Below are 23449 nucleotides of genomic sequence, written 5' to 3'. Positions count from 1 at the left end.
GAGCTTGGAGGTTTATTGATTTTGTTAGGTTTTAAGAGAGTATTTTTCATTCATTATTTTATTTTATAATATTATAATTACATTTATTGTTAAGGTGAGGGGTGGAGGATTTATGGATTTTTGATATGCCTTGAGAAGGTTTTTCATGGGTTATCAAAAGGCTTGGGAATAACTGCATGGAATGGCAGTTACTACCATGAGAAACTTGTTAGGCAGATTGGATGGATCATTTGGTCCTTTTCTGCCATCATCACTATGTTACTATGGCCTAGATTCATCATTTTTCTATAAATATAGCAAATATAATACCCACAATAAATTGCATGCCGGATTTTATCACAATTGGTGGTTTGGGGTGCTTGAGATTGTGAGAGAGAGAGAGAGAGCACTTCTGAAGAGGCGCACAAAAAAGTTGACTATTTCTACCACTGTAATATGGGCTACTAGTAACTCAGGGTAAGGTTTGTGGGGGTGGATGGATTCTGAGGAGCAGTTTTACATGCACAGTCTTACGTATGTGAGTAAGAGAAAGAGAGAGAACATAAGGGAATGAGAGCCTGTGTATATGTGACAGCATGTATGTGGGTGAGGTAGCCTATGAAAGGGAGCCTGTGTGTGTGTGTGTGTGAGAGAGAGAGGGAATGTGTATGTGAGAGAGAGATGGTGTGTGAGAGAGAGCGTGTGTGTGTGTGTGTGTGTGTGTAAGAGAGAGAGGGAGTATGAGGGAGGGAGGGAGAGCATTTATGTGTGACAATGTGTGGGGGCCAGGGGGTTTCCTGGCCTTGGAAATTTGGGAGGTGACGCTAGAATTTTAATATTATTTTTCTGTGCTGAGTGGTAAGGGGAAATGTCCTTGTTCCACTCTATACCTTATGCTGGGGGAGTTTCTGTGAACACAGGGTATTGTAGCTGCAGGGTTTATATCAAGATTCTGTCCTATCCTATATGGATCCCAGACGTCACTCCCATAGAGGAGAATTTGATGCTCTTTTACAATTTTAGAAGCAGTTTTACTAAATATTTGAAACTGGCCAGGGGTTTCTTTGCTACTTAGAAGGTTCTTTTGTCTAGACACCATTGACATGCATGCCTAGCACCTTGTGACAAGGGTGCAAAATGTTTGTAGGGGTGCCTCCTGCTTTGAGCGGGAGTGACCTGGAATTTGCTAAGAGGTAGGCATGGAGAAAGCCATTAGAACTCCGCCAGGATGGAACTAACAGCTCCTATGAGGATGACTCTTTGATGACAGCTGCATGGCAATGTAGAACAGAGATCATTTGCGTGATGTCCACTTATGTGTTTTTATAGGGGGAGGGAAGCTGCTGATCGTGATTGAGTTAATTATCAAAATACTGGGGGAAGGAAGAGAAAGTCTTATGGGTGCATATCATGAATCACTTAGGCACCTTTGGCTATACTGGATCTTTTTTTGTTGTTGTTGTTGTTGGTTTTTTTTTTTTTGCTAACCTAAGCCCATTTATTGTGAATAGAAAGAAAACCATCAGTATTTCAAGGGGGATATAACTTCCCTTGTCAGAGATACTGGTGTGGCCATCTTTTCTTATGTGATTGGTGTAAAACAGCAATAAACGACATCAGAAGGTGTCATGGGATGCTGTTTCTTTTAGGAAACAGGCAGCCCTATAGCTTGCTTCCCATCGATACATTCCTGAGCCCAGTGCAAACTCTGCTATATCTGAGCCCATCAACACCGCGCACGTCACCATCATCCTGCTTATATTCGCAGGGTCAAAATGTTGAGGGCCGAATATCAAATCACTTTTCCCTTAGGACTACTCTTTATAGCCACAACAAAATTCAATGCAATCCAGCTCTCCATACTGTAAAGTGGTTACTCCACCTTAGGACAAAAAATGAATTATACAATTGTTACTAGGAAATGTGGAGAGGTGCGTATGCTGTATCATTAATTTAAAGTGACAGTGCTTTATGACAGTGCTTAATCTCATGTTTGTGGGGGCTTGCTTTCATTCTCTAAGCCTGTAGATGTTTTGAGAGCCTGGGCTCAGCTTCACTGTAAGGCTTGATTTAATTATATCCACATGAGCTGGATTTAATGTAAATAGTTTAATATTTGTCTTTACACTGACAGCTCTGTCTGTAAGAGCTCTCATATTCTAGCAGTGCCTCCATTGATCGATGATAGATGGTTTCAGTTTTTCCTATTGCGTGGTGGGTTTTTGGGGTTTTTTTTCCTTTCTGGTGCAGGAGTTCATCATGGTTTTGAAAAAAATTAGGAAGGGGTGCAGGCTGCAAAAAAAAAAAAAGATTCTGATGGCATTTTGGGCAACAGTCCAGGAATGGTCTGGCGAGCACAAATGCTAGAAAGATTCAGACTTTACCATAGATTCCTCCAAATCATAAAATGCAGATTCAAGAAATGCGTGAAGCTGGGACCGAGCACTGTCCAGCAGCGTGCCTCAGCTTGGAAGAAGCGTTTGTACTTTCTGAAAAATCCCTTTTGGTTTTACATTTTGTATTCTGCCGTTTTAACACCGGCTCAAGGTGGATTACGGCAAAGATGTCAAATACAATAACGATGTGCAACAAATGATGAGGAGAAATCCTTCAGCTCACCGGCTGGGACTTCACCTTTACTTAAGTGACCTGCTCTTTATGTGAAAGAAGAGCCCAGTGCTTCAGTGTATTAAGCATTTTCTCTCTTCCTCTTTCTTCCTGTTTCTTTACAGATCTGGTTTGTGGATATTCTATGACTCCACCCACTATCAGCATCACAGAAGAAGAATTTGTGATCAACGCCAGGGACACATTAACCATCACCTGCAGGTGAGAGACGCACTTAAGGTCAGATGCCTCACCTCTGGAGGCAGAGATTCGCAGCTTTGCTGAGCGGTGAAGTTAGCCGGCTAATTTTAACTTTGACCAGAAATTCGGCTGACTATCCGGTGAAATCCACCTGTGCACAAGTTTTGTGCCGTTACATTTAGGACAGCCACACCATCTTATCTGATTTGCACTGACTATCTCACCGTCCGGCTAAGTCTGGAAACCTCAGCCTGGCCCTTTTATTGCCTGGATAAATGTGTGCGCACTGATATTCTGGGTGGACAGACATTAACTGGACCGGGGTGAGGTGAAGAACGTTTGACTCGTTTGCTTTATGCTGCCAAAAGCCGAGTTTAACCGCATAAATCATTTGCATGTCGGAACCTTGGAGGGCAATTTTCAAAAGCCATTTAACCAGGTAAATGGATGTTCACCCAGGTAAAAGGGTGCCTAGGGAGTGCTACAGTGTGCGTCCTTATATCCGCAGCGAGCAGAGGTGGGCCTTAGGGTGGGGACGGCCACAGCATGCCTGGGTTTGGATTTTCAAAGCCAGGTGCGTTGCCTGCCAGGTGGGAGAGTCTCCGCAGGAAAAGGAGAGGCAAATCTCTGCGCGTCCTTTCTTCCCCTCCCCTCCCCCCCCAGGCAGTAAGGTACACGAGTACTTTTCCCTTTCACAGCTGATGCCAAGCCCGCAGGTAAAAATACCTGCTGACTGTGTATCAAGGTGCAGTTTTGAAAATTCCCCCCCCCCCCCTCGGTGTCCATGCTTCGGGTTTTAAATGTTACAGACTTACCCTAAATGCCCCGGCAAAAGAGCAAGAGGCTGTTAGCAAAGGCCCAGCAGCTTTCCTGCTAGAAAATCAAAGGCTCATCGGTTCATGGCCTTTTAGATGTAGGGATCTGAGTGCCATCGGTGGGGGGGGGAGGGGGTCATTCGCTAATCGCTGCTTGTTTTTAAAAGCTCAGGATTGACCAATGCGACTACTGATGTAGCTGCACAGCCAAAGCAAAGCTGAGTTGTACTCTTCTTGGATTCTTGCTTCCCACGCTGGCAGAGACTTGGCATAAGGGATTGCACTTATTCATGCTTGGATGTGACTCGATCACATTTCTGTCACATTCTGATGAGTAATGAGCAGAATAGGATCGCGTTAACAGGAACCACTTACTCTCAGTTCCACTGCCTTCCCAGATAGACTAAATGTACATTTATCACTGGTTTATGTTCAATGGCTTTACAAATTGATTTTAAATTTTAAGCCTGTCCCAGAGCCAGGACGCTGGCTGATTCCTTTTTTTTTAGTTGTTTATTTTCCTGACTTGAATTTGAATGCATTCCTAGTTTACTTTGGAAATAGCACTAATAAAATTGGATACATTGAGTGTTGCAAAGTTTAATCCCAGTGCAGCAACATAAATCAAGCCAGTCTTCAACATTCAGTAAAGTGGCCTTTTTTTGCAAACATTTTACTTTCTGTGCACTTAGCATCGCTGGAAATGTGTGAGAGAAAATAGGGACATTTAGGTCAGCCTGCAAGGTATTCTGAACAGATACATTAATGTATATATTCGTCTTATACGTCACTAAGATGGTCTTTCTAGCCACAGGTAGCCAAAAGAAAGCATGCGAGCCGCATCTCAAAAAAGATGTAATTGCGATGGAGAAGGTACAGAGAAGGGCGACCAAAATGATAAAGGGGAATGGAACAGCTCCCCTATGAGGAAAGACTAAAGAGGTTAGGACTTTTCAGCTTGGAGAAGAGACGGCTGAGGGGGGATATGATACAGATGTTTAAAATCATGAGAGGTCTAGAACGGGTAGATGTGAATCGGTTATTTACTCTTTCGGATAGTAGAAAGACTAGGGGGCACTCCATGAAGTTAGCATGGGGCACATTTAAAGCTAATCGGAGAAAGTTCTTTTTCACTCAACGCACAATTAAACTCTGGAATTTGTTGCCAGAGGATGTGGTTAGTGCAGTCAGTATAGCTGTGTTTAAAAAAGGATTGGATAAGTTCTTGGGAGAAGTCCATTACCTGCTATTAATTAAGTTGACTTAGAAAATAGCCACTGCTATTACATGGAATAGATTTAGTTTTTGGGTACTTGCCAGGTTCTTATGGCCTGGATTGGCCACTGTTGGAAACAGGATGCTGGGCTTGATGGACCCTTGGTCTGACCCAGTATGGCATGTTCTTAAGTCTGAACAAGAAGTTCCACGCAGAACCAATGGAACCTGCTTTCTGGAATGTGTATGTGCAGGCATATGTGCATCACAAAAAATACCCATCAAGATACACTTGGACCCCATGACATGTACTGAAAGTTTGGTGTGACTCGGACAGGAAACAGAAAAATTATTAGGTATATATACACACATATATACATACATGGCAATCTCATAATCTTTCTTCCCTTCAGAAAGGAGGATACAGTAAACACAAAAATGATTAGGGATACACACACACACACACACACACACACACACACATACATGGTAATCTCATATTCTTCCCTTCAGAAAGGAGGATACAAAAAATAATGTAAAGTGGGTGAGTAAAACTGTGTTCTGCCTGCATCGATGAAATCTTGTCTAGGGCCCATTGTAGAGAACTAAGACAAATTCTTTATCCTGATCCTTTTCTAAGGGTCTCCATACAGTTTTTATTTGATCATTGCAAATACCAAAAAAAACAAGTTTTATTAAAAATAAATAAATAGGGAGCGAGAGAGAGAGAATTTCTTTGACTTGTAGAAACAAGGGTCAGCAAACAAGTTGTAGGTGAAATCTTTTGAAGCCCAGTGTAAGTGCACTTATGTCTTCTGTGACCTGAAGGGAGCTTAGCTTTCGAAAGCTTGTTACAGATGTATTGTGAAAGTCCAATAAAAGATTTCAACGACACCGTGCTTCCTGACCCTTATATTCAAAGTGAACTAACACAGCTTGGGCTTTTGTGATCTGCATGTTATATGATGAGCTGTTTGCTCCGTCACTTGGCTACAACTCCAGATCATCTTTGCCGTTGGCCAGATATGTTCATGAGTGTCTTCCCTATCATCTGCACACTTTAAAAAAAAAATGTTCCAAATCCCAGGAAGAATAAACCCTTTTAGTAGGAGAAGACCAGGCCAAAGCTAGAATCCCACGTCTCTCGAAGAATCCCCTAAAACAGTCAAACTGTTGAAAACAGCCATGCCTTCAGTGCTAACTGGTTAGGAAATAATTGTGCCTTCATTTCCAAAATTAATTCAGTCTCACACAAATCTGGGGAGTAAAAGAATATCAACGGCGGTCCCTATAGCACAAGGTATTCATTGCCAGCATTCTAGGCTCTGTAATACTTATTAAAATTGTATTTGGAATTTATAGATCCTTTTCACCTATTGTATACCATTACACCATTTCCTGTACCAAGGTCAGAGAGGGTGAATCCAGCTTTCCCACACATTCTCAAATAGTGATACTTTATCTTTTCTTTCAGTTCCTGCAATATTTTTTGTCTCTTCACTGTTTGAAATGGGGGGGGGAGGGGGGAGACAATTTTCAAGTTGCTTGCATTGGGAAAAAGTCCTTTTAAACTTTGTATCAGTTTTCAAAGTAAAAGTGCGCATGTACTTTTGCTTTGAAAGTTTTCAGGGGTAGAACATCTGCACCTGCTTTTTTGTCTGGAGAGAATTTTGATGGCAGAGTGCAAACCATTTTGCTGAAAATGCAGCCTCCGCACGTACTTTTTCTGCTGTGGCCCAAACACGGCCCTGGGAATGCCCTTTTTCAAGGTGGATAAAAGCATGCATGCTGTGGAACAACCCAGAGAGAAGGGTAATCTTCGGGCAGCCGATTTGCACAAATAAATTGCTATTTACCCATATAAATGGCTTTGAAAATTGCCCTGTTTCTCCTTAAGTTGTGGGCTTCTTGGGAATTTTCATGGGAATGCAGGGAATTTACATGGAAATGCAGGGAATTCAGGTTAGAAAAATCACCCTGAAGGAAAGGTTTCTATGCCCGTTTTCCTTATCACTTCCTACTGGCTTTGGTTCAGGGTAATAAGATCATGAAACTATAAAAGGTACCATGCTGGATCAAATCAATGGTCCACCGAGTCCAGGATCTTGTCTTCAACAATGGTCAATCCAAATCATATAGAAGTAACATTCCCAAACTAGTTCCTACTAGGGGTGTGCATTAGTTGGGCCATTCATTTCATTAATTTTGACCGTGTGCACATCTCACAATCAGAAGACACATGCGCAAAAACTGAGGGGGCCTGCACGTGCGGGTAGGCACACCCACATGTGAGCATACCAGCGGCTTTGCGGGTGTACATTCCAGTTGCAAGATACGCACACACAGGCTGAAACAAATGAAACGAATGGCCTAAAAAAAAGAACGAATGTACATCCTTAGTTCCTACCACATTCATGGAATAGGACAAAAGATAAGGACCATTAAGCTTTTCTAATCTGCCCAATTTCAAGCCTGGTACAGTATCATAGACCCCTGCTGATCTCTGGATTTCCCTTCACATCTTTGACACTAGAGATTGTCTGTATTTAACCCATGTTTTCTTGACTTCCGTTATCATTTATTTGTGTCTCTCCCACCAAAACTGAGAGTCTATTTCATTCTTTCCATGAAAAAAATATTTTCAGATGTTGCTTCTGAGTCTGCCCTCCTTGAGCTTCATCCTGAGACCTCTTATTCTAGAACATCCTTTCCTCTGTAAAAGCTTTGCTTCTTATGCCTGATTTATACCTTTTAAGGTATCTCAATGTTTCTATCCTATCACCCCCATGTCTCCTCTCCTCTTCTGTAATCTATACATATTTAGATCCTAAAGGGGATCATTTTTAAAGACATGGACCCGCATAAAACTTGGTTTTATGCATATAAATAGCTGTTCTAACATTGATCTGAACTCAGTGCACATAAACATATGTGTGTAGGCCAGTTTCGCACATACTTTTACATACATTGGGAAGAGGCATTCCTGGGGGCAAGGCTGAGACATATATGCACATGCATTCACTTTGAAATTGTTGGCTAAAGTCTATGTATACAAATTGCACTCAGACTTTAGCCCTGTCCACACAGTTATAAAATTGGCATCCCTGTCTTATCTCCTATGGCTCTTGGTGCAGACCTTCTTCTATTTTGGTAGACTTTCTTTGACTTCCTTCAGTCTATATCCTTTTTCAGGGATGATGTTAGTTACACTGGGAGCCAGAGCAGAAATTAAGACGTGGACCCAGCCAGTGTTAAGCTTTGTCTCAGTAATATCACTCAGCTTGTGATACCAGAGACCAAGGCAATTTCCCTACTTGCCCCCTCCCCCTTTAAAACTGGCCCGGATCCTTTTGGAGGTATGACCTCCAGAACTTGACAAAGTATTCCAGGTGAGGCTTCATGAATGACTTCTGTAGACATCACTTCCAGCTTTTGCTGGTCTGTAAGCAAGGCTTCTGATAGCCTAGTCTAGCCTACCAAATTCAGATTCAGAGATCTTTATTTGCATGAGAATTTTACATGTGGTGCCCAAAGTTCAAAACTGTCCATGCTATGCCATTTGCGCGTGTAAGTGAGCCTACAGAGGTTTATGCTAGTATTTTATAATCAGTGTGGCGGGAGCTGCACAGATTATGCCACGTATTTCTGCCCCAAAAGAATGCACATGCATATTTCAGTATGCGCGTATATCTGTAAAGCAGGAACACACATACTTTCTTTACCCATTTTATTAAAAAGCATGCCTCTATTTTACACATTTACGTGCAATAATGCAGAGGCAGGTATTTTATAAAGTATGTGTACTCTGCTTCTGAAAATATTATACATATACTTAGAATCACCAATTCACCCAGAGTGTCACCAGTTCACCCAGACCCTCCAGCACTTCACCCTGAACCCTCACCAATTCACCCAGATCTCCCACCCAAAAATTACAGACAAGACAAATAGGATTTCAGTTGTGCAAGTCACCTAGCAGGTGTGTATACAATTTCAAAATAGCAACTTAGGCGTGTACTTCCGAACCCCACCCTGGCACACCCTAAATCGTTCCTTTTTCCTCTGTTCACATTTATGGGTGACTCTGCAAGTACCGATGTCTTCTCAAGGTTCGTAAAATAGCATAAGCATGCAGACATGTCTCTTACACTTGTATATGCTAATTTTATGTGTGCAATCCTTATGTGACTCTGAAAAATATCTCCAAAGTGATTTACAATCAAAACCCCAAAACATTTACAAAATAGCAATACAATTGCAGGGCATGGAGAGGACAATAAGAAGGACAATTGCCGGGTTTTGGCGCTGGTTCCTATTGTCCCTGGTCAGACTTAATTTCTGGCCCGGTGGCAGGGAACCACATCTGTTGCTGCTGTAGCTGCTATTTCTCCCTGTTAACCTCCGCATTAAGAGTTTTTCCTGCTCAGTCTTTGATGGGCAGTCTTTGGTTTTCTCTGTCAGCTTTGAGAAGTGCGCCTCTGTGATCTCTGTATTTGACATAGCACGGGAGGAAATGCATCTCTGTTTCCATTTTTCCAATGTTGCATTGCATAGAGCCTGGCTTCTTGGGGTTTCCAGTTCAGTTTTTGTCTGTATATTTCTATTTTCAGTCTGCGGTGAGGGTCTATATCTATGTTCTCTGCGTGGCTAAGCTAAGGCAGTGTCAAAACCGTAAAGAAAATTATTATAGCAACCTTGGAGAAAAGTATAGGCGACTGACCTATAGGATTTATGCATTTTGCATGTTTCAGTATGTAGCTATGTTTATTTCTCTGAAAATGTGATGGTCTAACAGTACAGGCTCCATTAAAGCATATACAAGCTGCAGTGAAAAAGTCATAACTGGCATGTTCAAACAGTACTGGGGTGAACTCCTGCAGTGAAACTGCACAATAGTGCCTCTGCCTCTGTCAAAACTGATACAAAGCACGTGCTGTCGTGTGCTGCGTCACCTGTCAGTTTCAGTGTTTAATTAAAGTGTCTACCAGTAGACTAAGAAATAACTCACAAAAAAAACCGGTAAATAAGAATACTTTGTAGTATACATGCTGGATAATGTAAGGCTTTTATTGGGACTATCAAACAGGTGCTAATAATATTGACCAAAAGGCGCTAATCACTGACATTTCTTTTGATGAATTGCAAACTTAGGGGTGATATGGTGGCCTCAGATTTTATACTGTGCCCAGAGCTTTAATAAATGTAATCTGTTTCTGACACCTCCTGCCGCTCCGGGAAGCTGTTTGGGTGACTTGCCAGGACAGACATTAAAGAGCAGGGTGCCAGTACAGCCGGCGCTCTCTGATCAACACTGCCAGTGCACAGATCAAGTTCCTTTGGGATATCCTACCAAGAAATTCTCTTCCCAAAGGCCCCATCTTACAAGAAGCCTGCTCTAAGAGATCTTTCTAAAATACATAGAAACATAAAAATGAAACATAGAAATGACAGCAGAAGAAGACCAAACGGTCCATCCAGTCTGCCCAGCAAGTTTTGCACTTTATTTTTTTTTCTCATACTTATCTGTTTCTCTTCTCTCGTAGTAACCTTTTGGTTCTATTTCCCTTCCACCCCCACCATTAATGAGAGAGCAGTGTTGGAACTGCATCTAAGTGAAATATCTAGCCCAATTAGTTAGGGTAGCAACTGCCGCAATAAGCAAGCTACATCAGAAACATTCATGAATTTTGCTGCGATTTACTTGGGTTTTTTTATCCCCTGGTGACACAGTTGCGTTAAATAGACTCAATGGTCCTGGATGTTCCACAGACCCGAGGAGGATACAGGCGCTAAAAATACAGGAGGCCTGAAAGATCTGAAGGAGGCACTGGTTAAAAAGCTCCTGGCTATCCTAATCAGGCAAACTGTAACAGCATTGTGATATGTTGCTAGGAGCAAATCTCTCCTCCTCATTAGGATTTAAAGCCCTTTCTATTGTCTTCTGAGCTTTTAATTGTGTCCAGCTGTGCTCTGTGAGCTGCAAGCCATCTCCATACGCCTGTAGGACCACCCTGCAAAATGAGCAGACTCATGTTGAGTGGTGCTGAGAGAGTTCAAATGTAAAAAAAATATATATATATATATATATATGTCTTGTTCTGGATATGGCATGTGAGTGTTGGTAACTGAAGGGTGAGGGGATATTTCACTAGTGGAAGAGACTGTTAAGAGCACATAAAATCATTTTTAGTTTTTCTTAAAAGCAATTATGTGTCCATCTCTCCATCCCCTCTTCTCTTAAAGAAGAACTGTAATCACATGGCATTGTGAAAGGCAACAACATAATCATGCAGACAGATTAAAATTATGATCCATTTTTCAAGATTTTATGCAACTTTTTATTATGCAGTTCCAGTTAGTAAGGAGAGAGCCATTTTGTTTAACAATAGTAATCAATAATATAGATGTTTTATTTCATCATAAGCATATTAAAATCACAGCATTTTATAGACTTTTTTTCCACTGTTATGAACTCTAGTTAGACTTGTACATAGGGTTTCATGATGTAATGGACTAGGCTTACTCCCAGCTTGCCCCCAGAAGTGTAAACCCTCACATAAATAGCTCCACCTCTCAGCTGTGTGATTTAGAAAGAGCGTGTGCAACTCACCCACACAAGTAAAAGGTCTCCCAGAGATGGGGAGGAGAGATTAGAGTAGAAAATGTTATGAAAGTGGACCCCTGTTTCGAGGTAGCTAGCTACCGTCGAAGAGCGAGGCTGCTTGGACTGGAGAGGCTTGATAGAAGACTTCACCCCGGAAACACGCAACCCCCCCCAGGAGGAGCCTGTAGGAGTCCGGCCACTGGGATTTAGGCGACTCCTCTGAAGACTGTAGAAAGGTCTGGATGCAGGCGCCTCCTGCAGGTTGTGGGTTCCAGACGGCTGACACCTCCAGCAGGTCGTAGCAGTCTGAGGACGGAGTCGTAGAAGGGTCCACAGCCGGTCCGAGGTTCGATACACAGGCAGGGTCCGAGTCCAGTCCGGGGTCTAAGCAGGAGAAGGGTCCAAAGCCATACCAGGATCAAGCCAGGAGAAGGGTCCAACGCCGTACCAGGATCAAGCCAGGAGAAGACACATCCACCAGTCCAGAAGTCAGAAGCCAAGAATCAATCCACGGAGCAGGGGAGTAGAGCGGGACGAAGAACCAGGAACACAGGAACACACTCAGGCAGGAACCTCAATACCAAGGCAAGGACTGAATGCTCAGCCCTTGCCTTAAGTACAGGAAGCCAGGGGCGGAGTCTCAGGAGGAGCCATGACACTTCCTGTCATGGCTCCTTTAAGAATACCCATCAGCTGCGCGTGCGGCTCCTAGGAACGGAGGAGGAGGAGGAGGAGCCGGATTGCCGCGGAGCCATGCTGCCGATCAGCCATGGCGGCGGCCGCTGGAAGGAAGAGGACGGGGCAGCCTGCCCCCGCAGGACCCTCGACCATACCCTGTGTCCCGGGTAAGCTATAGCTTTTGCACCCGCCGGCCCAGCCTCAGTCGCAGTCCGCCGTAGCCGGCAGCCATGACACCCGGTCTCGGTTGCGGCTTGCCGTGGCCAGCGGTGCTAACAGTACCCCCTCCTTTAGGCCTCCCCCTAGAAGGTTTGGGTTTACCAGGGTGTTTTGAATGAAAGTCCTTGAGCAGAAATTTGTCCAATATATTCTTCGCCGGCTCCCAAGAGTTCTTCTCAGGGCCAAATCCCTCCCAAGCTAGGAGGTACTCCCGTCTCTGGACATCTAACACATCATGAACTTGATAAATAGTTTCATCCACTGCTTGATGGTGCCCAGCCTCGGGTGGCTTCCGGCTAGGCCACTTGAGGATCAATGCTTCAGAAAAGACACATGGAATGAGTTGTGAATTCGCAATGTAGCAGGTAACCGAAGTTGGTAGGTCACTGGACCTAATTGTCACAGTACCTGAAAAGGTCCAATATAACGAGGAGCCAGTCTCATGGAAGGGACCCTCAGATGGATATGCCAGCTGCTGAGCCACACCTTCTCCCCGGGATGAAACTGAGGAGCCTGACGTCGATGAATATCAGCAAATTTCTTAGCGGAGAGAGCTGCTTTCTGTAGCATCTTTTGAGTATGGACCCAAAGCTGTTTCAGCTGTGTAGCTGTTAACTGAGCTGCTGGTGATGGAACAGGCAGGGGTACAGGCAAGGGTGGCCGGGGCTGATGACCGAAGACAATCTGAAAGGGGGATGCCCCCGTAGAGGTCCCAGCATGCGAATTATGTGAAAACTCAGCCCAGGAAAGAAGTGACGCCCAGTCATCTTGTCGAGAGTTGACATACAAACGTAGAAACTGTTTCAGCGTACGATTTGTACGCTCTGCCTGACCATTAGCCTGAGAATGGAATGCCGTCGTAAAATCCAACGAAATCCAGAATTTCTTGCAGAGGTTGAGCCAGTATCGAGCCGTGAACTGTGGACCCAGGTCCGAGGTGATGTGTTGAGGCAGTCCATGTAGGCGAAAAATGTGAAGCATGAACAGTTGAGCCAGTCATGGAGCAGACGGGAGGGAGGGGAGTGGAATGAAATGAACCATTTTTGAAAAGCGGTCTACCACTACCCATATCACAGTGTTGCCATCAGATGGAGGAAGTTCCGCTATAAAGTCTGTGGAGATGTGTGTCCATGGTCTAGTGGGAATGGGTAATGGTTGTAGCAGACCCCAAGTTTTCCCGGTGAGGACTTTATGTTGTGCGCAGACTGGACATGAATCTACATAGGCTCGTATATCTTTATGCATCTCAGGCCACCAATAATACTGTTGTAAGAGAGCCTGCGTTCACAGTCGTCCGGAATGTCCTGCCAATCTAGAATCGTGGCCCCACGCCAAAACTTTATTGCGAAGCCGTTTAGGCACCACCGTCTTCCCTGGTGGTACCATGAAGGTAGCAGACAAAATGATACGAGCCGGATCGATAATGTGTTGTTCAGGATCCTCAGTATCTTCTGTGGAGAATGATCGAGATAAGGCATCAGCCTTAATGTTCTTGTCAGCAGGGCGATACCGTAATTCGAAGTCGAAGCGAGTGAAAAAGAGGGCCCAGCAGGCCTGACGAGGGTTTAGCCATTGGGCTTATTGCAGATATGTTAAATTTTTATGGTCAGTAAAGATGGTTATGCGATGTTGTGCTCCCTCCAACCACTGTCGCCACTCTTCTAGTTCAACAAAATAACATCATATGTGTGGAAACTAGATAAATTTTTGTTTTTTATTTTAATTATTTTTATTGTTTTTATTATTTAGTTTTTTTATGATTGTTATGAGCGGGAATCTCATAAAATGCTCAATTTTGGCAACAGTAGCTTATTCAAAGCTTTAAGCAGTCTGACTCTTTCAGACTGTAACTGTAAAATTTTTAATCATTGATTCCCGTTCATGAAATGAAATGTGGGACACAATAGACTTTTTTTTGCTTGTGATATCAAGTCGAATGTACCTTCAACAAATTTGTTTAGAATTAACTTTGTCGCTGTGATAACAGATGTGAAAGAAATCGGGGCTATCGCTCTGTTTTAGAGCTGTCGCCGCTCCGTTTTACTCAAGCTAACACTTCACTTGAGAGTCACTATTTTTCTTTGCCCAACACGGCTCGTGTTTCGTGGAATTACTTCTTCAGGGGCTTATGATGATTATTATGGTCCTGTTGACAGAGCAGGATTCTGCGTCCTCAGTTGCGGTACAGCGTTTCCTGTCAGGATCCCGACAGGAAATTTTACAGTTACAGTCTAAAAGAGTCAGACTGCTTAAAGCTTTGAATAAGCTACTGTTGCCAAAATTGAGCATTTTATGAGATTCCAGCTCATAACAATCATAAAAAAACTAAATAATAAAAACAATAAAAATAATTAAAATAAAAAACAAAAATCTATCTAGTTTCCACACATGATGTTATTTTGTTGATTTAGAATTTTACTACATCATATTTATCAGTTCGATATAACAGCCACTCTTCTAGTGCCATCTTGATAGCGAGAAGTTCCTTATCTCCAATGGAGTTACGCTCTGCCGCTGAGAATTTCTTGGAAAAGTATGAACAAGGATGTGAAGTTCCTGATGTAGTCGTCTGACTCAGAACAGCTCCAACCCCTTCAGCCGAGGCATCTACTTCGAGAATAAATGGGCGCTTGGGGTCGGGATGCCGAAGACATGGTTGTCGAAGAAAGGAGTTTTTGAGTGCTTGGAATGCTTCCTCAGCCTCCGCAGGCCACGCCTTGATGTTGGCTCCTTTGCAAGTCAGAGCAGTCAGGGGGGCAGCTAATTTAGAAAAGTTCTGGATAAAACTGCGATAATAATTCGCAAACCCAGAAAACGTTGAAGCACACGTAATCCATTAGGCTGAGGCCATTCTTTAATGCATTTCAGCTTGGCGGGATCCATTTGAAACCCTTGCTTAGATATAATGTAACCCAGGAATGGTAATGACTCCTTTTCAAAGATACATTTTTCAAGCTTAGCATACAGTCTGTTTTCCCTTAGGCGCTGTAACACCTGAAGAACATGTTGTCTGTGTGATTGTAAACTGGCCGAGAAAATAAGAATATCGTCCAAATAGACCACAACATAGACATAAAGTAGGTCTCAAAATATTTCATTAATAAAGTGTTGAAACACTGCAGGGGCATTGGTTAATCCAAATGGCATAACAAGATATTCGTAATGTCCATCTTTAGTATTAAAAGCCGTTTTCCATTCATCACCTTCATGAATTCTGATTAGATTGTAGGCCCCTCGGAGATCCAATTTGGAAAATATCTGGGTCCCCTGTAAACGATCAAAAAGTTCAGTGATAAGAGGCAATGGGTAGCGATCTTTGATGGTGATTGCATTGAGTCCGCGGAAATCAATACATGGCCGCAGTGTCCCATCCTTTTTTCCCACGAAGAAGAAGCCAGCTCCGGCTGGCGAAGTAAAACGTCTATTGAACCCCTTCTGTAGATTTTCTTGAACGTAGCTGGTCATAGCTTGAGTCTCTGAGACGGATAATGCATAGACCTTCCCTCGGGAAGGTGAAGCCCCTGGAACTAAGTTAATGGCACAGTCGAACTCTCGATGCGGGGGCAAGATATCAGCAGCTTTTTTAGAAAAAACATCTGTGAATTGACTATACTGTGCGGGCAGACCTTCAAGCAGTGTGGTGCAGACGTAGCTGTCGGTTGGCCTGATTCCTTGTAGACAAGTCTCTTGACAAGTAGATCCCCATTGCAGAAGTTTCAAGGTTGTCCAATCAAACTGAGGGTTATGACATAGTAACCAGGGGATACCCAATACCACGGGATGTATGGCTTTCTGGATGACATAAAATGAAATTTGGTCAGAATGCTTGGGAGCGATGCGACACGCCAGAGGAACAGTTTGATGGGTTATCCTTCCTGGTAGAGGATCTCCATGAATAGAGGATATGATCAATGGCCTGGGGCAAAGTTGAAGAGGGATATGGAGTTTTTCCACGATATCTTGAAGGATGAAACTCCCTCCTGCACCAGAGTCCACTAAGGCCACGGTAGAAAATTGAAGGTCCTTCAGTTCCAAAGAGATCCGTAGAGTGAGTGGGGGAGCTGGAGAGGTAATGCCTAGGGTTACTCCCCCGCCGGAGCCTAGGCTTTGAAGTTTCCCGGACGGATCGGGCAACGGGCGATGAGGTGACCTGTTCCTCCACAGTACATACAGAGGCCTGCACGACGGCGTCTTTGTTTTCCTCAGGGGAAAAGAGGACCACGCCCCAATTGCATAGGTTCTTCTACAACTCCTTCGGAAGCAGATGTAGTTCGTGAGACAGTCAATACTGGATGAGGAGAGTTCCATGAGGTGGTTCTTCTGGAATTGGCTCCTTCACAAGCTCTTTCTTGTAGTCGAAGGTCTATCCGAGTTACTAAGTCTATAATAGAGTCGAAAGACCTTGGTTGTTCTCGAGCCGCCATCTTGTCCTTAATCTTAGATGACAGACCCTCCAAATATATGGAACGCAAACAATTCTCCTCCCAGTGAACCTCTGAAGTCAGTGTTCTAAACTCAATGGGGTAATCTGCGAGAGCTCGGTTCCCTTGCCGAAGTTGCAGAAGTTTAGAACCGGCTACTACCTGCTTCCCAGGATCATTGAAAACAGTGAGGAATAGTTCCAGGAACTTTCAAAGATCTTCCAGGACTGGGTCTGATCGTCGCCAATAGGGAGAAGCCCATGCCAGGGCTTTCCCTTCCAAGAGCAATAAAATATAAGTAGTCTTAGTGAGGTCGTCTGGAAATGAAGAAGCTTGAAGCTGGAAATGCATGCTGCACTGGTCGATGAATCCTTGACACAACTGAGGATCCCCTGCATAGCGTGGAGGTATAGGTAGTGGCATTGCAGTTCGGGAGGTGTTTGACATTAGCGCTGGCACTGCTGAAGAAGCAGCCTGAGCAGCTGCCATAGAGTCCAGCCGCGTGTTAAGTCGCTCTAGGGAGGATGCCATGGATTCCAGTATGCGTTGTTCCATGACCTTCTGGGCTAGTCCTGGAATGGCTTGCCAAGCTGAGGCCTCTACCGGGTCCATGGCCTTGGTATTCTGTTATGAAAGTGGACCCCTGTTTCAAGGTAGCTAGCTACCGTCGAAGGGCGAGGCCGCTCGGACTGGAGAGGCTTGATAGAAGACTTCACCCTGGAAGCACGCAAGCCCCCCAGGAGGAGCCTGTAGGGGTCCGGCTGCTGGGACTTAGGCGACTCCTCTGAAGACTGTAGAAAGGTCTGGATGCAGGCGCCTCCTGCAGGTCGTGGGTTCCAGATGGCTGGTGCCTCTAGCAGGTCGTAGCAGTCTGAGGACGGAGTGGTAGAAGGGTCCACAGCTGGTCCGAGGTTCGATACACAGGCAGGGTCCGAGTCCAGTCCGGGGTCTAAGCAGGAGAAGGGTCCAAAGCCGTACCAGGATCAAGCCAGGAGAAGACACATCCACCAGTCCAGAAGTCAGAACCCAAGAATCAATCCACAGAGCAGGGGAGTAGAGTGGGACGAAGAACCAGGAACACAGGAACACACTCCGGCAGGAACCTCAATACCAAGGCAAGGACTGAATGCTCAGCCCTTGCCTTAAGTACAGGAAGCCAGGGGCGGAGTCTCAGGAGGAGCCATGACACTTCCTGTCATGGCTCCTTTAAGAATACCCATCAGCCGTGCGCACGGCTCCTAGGAACAGAGGAGGAGGAGCCGGATTGCTGCGGAGCCACACTGCCGATCAGCCATGGCAGCGGCCGCTGGAAGGAAGAGGACGGGGCAGCCTGCCCCCGCAGGACCCTCGACCATACCCAGTGTCCTGGGTAAGCTATAGCTTTTGCACCCACCGGCCCGGCCTCAGTCGCAGTCCGCCGCGGCCGGCAGCCATGACACCCGGTCCTGGTCGCAGCTTGCCGCGGCCGGCGGTGCTAACAGAAAATGAAAAAAATATACATAAAATAAGCACACTGGAGGTAATTTTCAAAAGGTCATGCATGTAAAACTGGGTTTTATGCCTAAAATTAACTTTTCACACATAAATGGGCTTTTGAAAACTGCTACCTTTACGTGCATAACTACATTGAAATTCACTCCATAGGGCTGAATTTTCAAAAGGTTTTGTGTGTAAATGGGCTTTTGAAAATTGCTACTGTGATTCCCCCACCATTTGGCGGACTTGCTTGAGGAGGCCACATGGTTCCCAGGAGACTATCACTGCCCAGGGCCTCTGACTCTCTGCTCAATAGTTCCTGGGATTCTGGGGTTCCACCAGCAGGGGGCAGGTATACAACTCCAGGGTCCTCAGTGTAGTGTTGATTAGTGCTCAGTCATTCAATATCATCCAACTCTCAACCTCTGATGAGACTACTCCCTGTAGATGACTTCTCTTGGCAGAGCAGGCCACACAGAATGACAGCGAGCTAATGCTAGTGTTCAACAACAGCATTTATTTTAACTTAAAAACTAAGATCCAACTCAAAATTGCAAAAATCATGAACAACAAACAGAAGGAAAATAATGATGCCAAAAGCCAAGTTATCTTTCTGCATGGTACAAACTCTTCTGACCTTTTCTCCTCTTTCTGAACCAGAATCCAAAACTCCTCATATAGGGTAGGAAAACCGTCTTCTTACACTATCACGTAGTAGAGGGGCAAAGAAAACAAAAAATTCTCTATCTCTAAATATTGCCAAATCTTAAAAAATCCAGCTTTTTCTACCCACAATATGTACTGAATGCAGGTCACATTCACTGGAACTCCAGCCCTTCAGATGGGGGGTGGAGTTACAACCTTCCTGTAGGAACTGGTCAAAAGATGAAGAAATTCACACAGAACTCTCAAAATTATACTTGGTAAACCAATGAGCCTACCAAAAACCACCTCGAAACCCTAACTCTCCACCCCAGAAAATTTCCAAAGCTCTCGCCCTCTTGGAGCATGCCCAAAACAGAATATGTACATATACTAAGCCCATCCCAAAAGGGGAAGGGTAAAAGATGGTGGAAATTGCGAGCAAGGGAAATATCTAGTGACGGATGTGGAACTCCATCACACTATGATATATGCTATTTTCACGCACTTATTACTATTGCAAAATAAAGCAAACAAAATCAGTGCATGCACATTTGGATTGTTATAAGTTATAGGAAACAGGGACATGTGGCATTATAGCCAAAGAAACATTTTTTTTTAGCATTGGAAGATAAAGAAAATCAATTTTTTTGTAAGTTATAACAGGAAACTACTAACCTATATCTCAGTTCAGTTCAAGAACATTTACAATATTGGGTTTCAGAATTCCCTTCTAAATTCTGGCCAGTAGTATCAGTTCTCAGTTAAATCTCGCATGATCTCTGAATCCTTTAGATGAACTTCTCTGCCTTTCTGGTGATTGATGAAGCTGCTGCTGCCTGGGAAGAATTATTTCCAGCACTTGACATGGATCCAAGATCAACTTGCTTCCCAGAGAGGAATGTCTAAACCTATTAACAAAAAGTTTCCCTCTCTACGCTAAATAAAATTGCCACAAACCTTCCAAAACTTCCCTGAACTAAAGTAGTCTAAACAAAACAAAATCTATTTAAGAAAATCACTTTAATTCTTCTTGCAAAAAAAAACCAACAAAAGGCAGCAAAAGAGAATCCTTTACTTTTCTTTCTCAGTCTGCAGTCAGCTGCAGATAAACTTCAGGATTACAACTGCATTTCCCCACACTGTCTTTCTAAACAAAGAACAGCTACCCTTTATACCTAATTAAAGGGGCCGATGCACTAAACTGCGCTCAGGCCGAGTGCACTGTTAGCCCCCAGTTGGATGCGCGTTTTCGACGCACTATTTTTACCCCTTAGACAGTAAGGGTAATAGCGCATGGAAAACACGCGGCCAACTCCCCCGAAACTAATAGCACCCGCAGCATGCAGATGCATGTTGATGGCCCTATAAGTTATTCCCGCACGATACAGAAAGTAAAATGTGCAGCCAGCACCAGGAAAGTGTACAGAATAGCAGAAAAAACTGCTTTTCTGTACACCCTCCGACTTAATATCATAGTGATATTAAGTCAGAGGCTCCAAAATAAAAAATTTTAAATAAAAAAATGTAAAAATTTAAAATCTGCCCACAGCCCGTGGGTTGGAAGACGGACGCTCAATTTTGCCGGCGTCCATTTTCCGAACCCATGGCTGTCAGCGGGTTTGAGAACCGATGCCGGTAAAATTGAGCATCGGCTGTCAAACCCGCTGACAGCCGCTGCTTCTGTCAGTTCAAATAGCAAGTTTTTCAGAATAAATTCTTTTTTCCAGTGATGTCCACTGGGTGTCAGTGTAATCTAGCAAGCAATACAGCACTGGCCTCCAGCCAAAGCATCCCCTTGAATATCAAAGGAAAATGTAAATAACATCACACTTATGAGACTGTGACTTTTCTGTCAGCTTCAAAGGAATGTGTAGCATTTGCATTCCTCTGTTACCAACAAGGTGTCCAGGTGCCATCTCCTATGAAATTTAATTCATCTTAAGACAGCAGAGAAAGGCACAATTTAATAAACCAAGACTTCAAAATGTTTTTGCATGAGTGCGGTTTATAAATACCTTTAAATAAATTAAAGCCAGTGCATGTGTGTTTCAGATTTTTCATGGGCACATGAATTTTAAGCAAATTCCATAAACAATATTGAAAAATCACAAGTAGTACTGTGAAATCTTATTTTTAATACAAAAATCTTACATATCTATTGATTATGGAGAGAAGCTTATAAAGCTGATTAAAACATACCAGAAGTAAGACAAGGATGTTGCTTGTTACCACACTGATGATAGAGAATGGAAGAATTTCATTGATCCTAGAATTCCATTGATTTGCAATACATTTATAAATAATTATTGTTGTTATTTGAATAACACTGCCAGGTGTATGCAACGTTTTTACAGACACACAGTAAACAGTCCCTGCTTCTTGAAGTTTACAGTCTAATAAAGGCAGGCAGACACAAAACACAAACATATGGGAAGAGGTCTTTAAGTTAAAAGCAGTGAGGCCATCTTCAAGGAGTAGCAGAACTATGAGGAGACTGCTTTGGGTAGGTTAGGGAAGCCATATATAGGAATAATTAGCTTTATATTTAGGGAGGACCATTATCAGAAGCCAAAATGTTCAAAGCGGACTTATGCATGTACGTCCACTTTGAAAATGTGTAGGTACTGCTAGAAGGTGCAGGGACATATTTGTGGCACATTACACCTGCTCTTGGTCAGGTTTAACTTACCGCATGTACATTTACATGCAGACCTGTGAAAATTGCTTCCTTGCCTGGACTCTGCCACCTGGAACAGCTCTCACTAGTCCATGGAAATGTAAGTGCAAAATCAGGTCCTTTTCCTCGGACTACCCCCAGGATAATTTTCAAAGGCCAATTAACTCACTCAAATGGAAATTTTTCTCTGATGAGAGGTTTTTAAAGAGCTCTAACTGCACTGTGGACACGAAGATCACAAATCACTTTTCAAAAGCACAAGGGTGCTAGCTACCTTGCTGTTTCACCCAGGTCAACCCAAACTGGCTCATCCAGTCCTGGATTTTCCCCATTGCATATACAGACATGTACTTATTTCCTCATGAAAAGTAGGACTACGTTTCCATGTATGCAATGACCGGATCAGCTTTTTCAGATTGATCTGGTTTAAGGTGGCAACCCTAGATGTTAAATCTGATGTTCTGGTCATTCCAGTACAAATCATACCTTCCAGTGCCTACATTTCTACTGTAAGATATGGGTGAGTGCATCGTTCTTTCCTCTAACCTCAGTATTTAGGGTAGAACATTCCTGAATTCAAGATGTTGATCATAGCGGATTTATCCTTGATTAGTATCTTCTAAACATTGGTTTGGGATGACATCATGTATAATTATATGTGCACTCAGAGGAATTGATATTTATTTATTCAACCATAAGAGTGTCTCAAAGCACATACAATAATTATTGAACAATAATAATACGCGAGCAACTGATCCTCATAACTCAAGCATAAGCAGCGTACATAGTGCTTGACTCATCCATAGATTAAATCAAAGCATATACTACATGCGCATAACTTCTTGATATCATTTGTCATACTTGTGAGAAAGGCAGATACTAAGAGGCCACCTACTTAAGAAAGTTTGATGCCTTTATAGCTGGCTGGAGCCAGCTATAAAGTGGCAGGGGGAGACTGATCCAGGGAGGGACGTGTATAATATAAGTAGGCTGACTCGCCCACTGATGGCCAGATTTAAACTTCAGGCAGAACATTTGAAAAATCCTGCAAGTCAATTTGCTTGCAAAAAGTTTGAAATACCCTTCTTTTGTCCCAAGCTTGTTTTCCTACGACTTCCGGATGGGAAAAACTCCATGGAAAATACTTTGTAATTATACAAAGAATGTGTGCAAAACGTGTGTTGTGGGCCCTTTACCATTCCTGAAATGTACCCTTTGAGTCACAAAGTCTGCCCGTGTTTTTGGCTGTGTCTTATGTAAGGGGTTTGTTTCCCTTCCAGAGATTTTGTAGGAAAGCGATGCCTTGGATAAAAGATCTGTTGCTTCAGGATTGGGCCAACACACTGCCCAGCAGGCTGTTTGCACTTTTTCTCTGCCCAATTCCCCCCCCACCATAAAAAAAAAATCTGGCCATAAAAGAGCTGCTTTTTTTTTTAGCTTAGTGGTATAAATCCTCAATTTAGCAATCAAAGTCTGCAAGCTCCAGTTTGGAACTTCCGTTTACTAAATTATTATCTTTGAGCACAATAGAGTCCTGCAACAAGAATATGAAGAACCAAATGTTATGATAATACCTATTCTCAGCTCTTCCCATTCCCTCTTGCCACTTGGCATTACCAGTCACTATGTACTAATTTTAAATAGGACCAGATCAGCTTTTTGTCATTGTAACAGCAATGAAACCTCCTGGTCTATTTCCTGTGTTCTCTTCCAGGATGCTACTCCCTTAAGGTACTTCCAGGTTGAGTGCTCTGTTTCCCATACAGTCAGGTGATCCTGTTGACCTAATGTGCAGCTGTGATACTGGCTCTTCCTTCTTTAGGGCAATGTTCATGTAAATGCTTGTCTTGTTAAAAATAAAAACATCATCACACATACACACCATCCAGACTGACTCAGCTGGGCAATGATG

General features: G+C 43.5%; 1 protein-coding gene across 1 annotated transcript in view; it reads left to right on the top strand.

The window, feature by feature from the left end:
* Window positions 1–23449, top strand: part of FLT4 (fms related tyrosine kinase 4) — a 180985-nt gene that overhangs the window by 60679 nt on the left and 96857 nt on the right. Inside the window, 1 exon segment of the mRNA XM_029583679.1 lies at window positions 2712–2808. Within this exon segment, the coding sequence (XP_029439539.1) occupies window positions 2712–2808 (97 nt within the window).

The sequence above is a fragment of the Rhinatrema bivittatum genome, chromosome 18 (genome assembly GCF_901001135.1).
Source record: "Rhinatrema bivittatum chromosome 18, aRhiBiv1.1, whole genome shotgun sequence".
In the NCBI taxonomy this organism is placed as follows: domain Eukaryota; kingdom Metazoa; phylum Chordata; class Amphibia; order Gymnophiona; family Rhinatrematidae; genus Rhinatrema; species Rhinatrema bivittatum.
The sequence above is the reverse complement of the archived record's forward strand: the minus strand, read 5'-3'. Positions and strand labels throughout refer to the sequence as shown.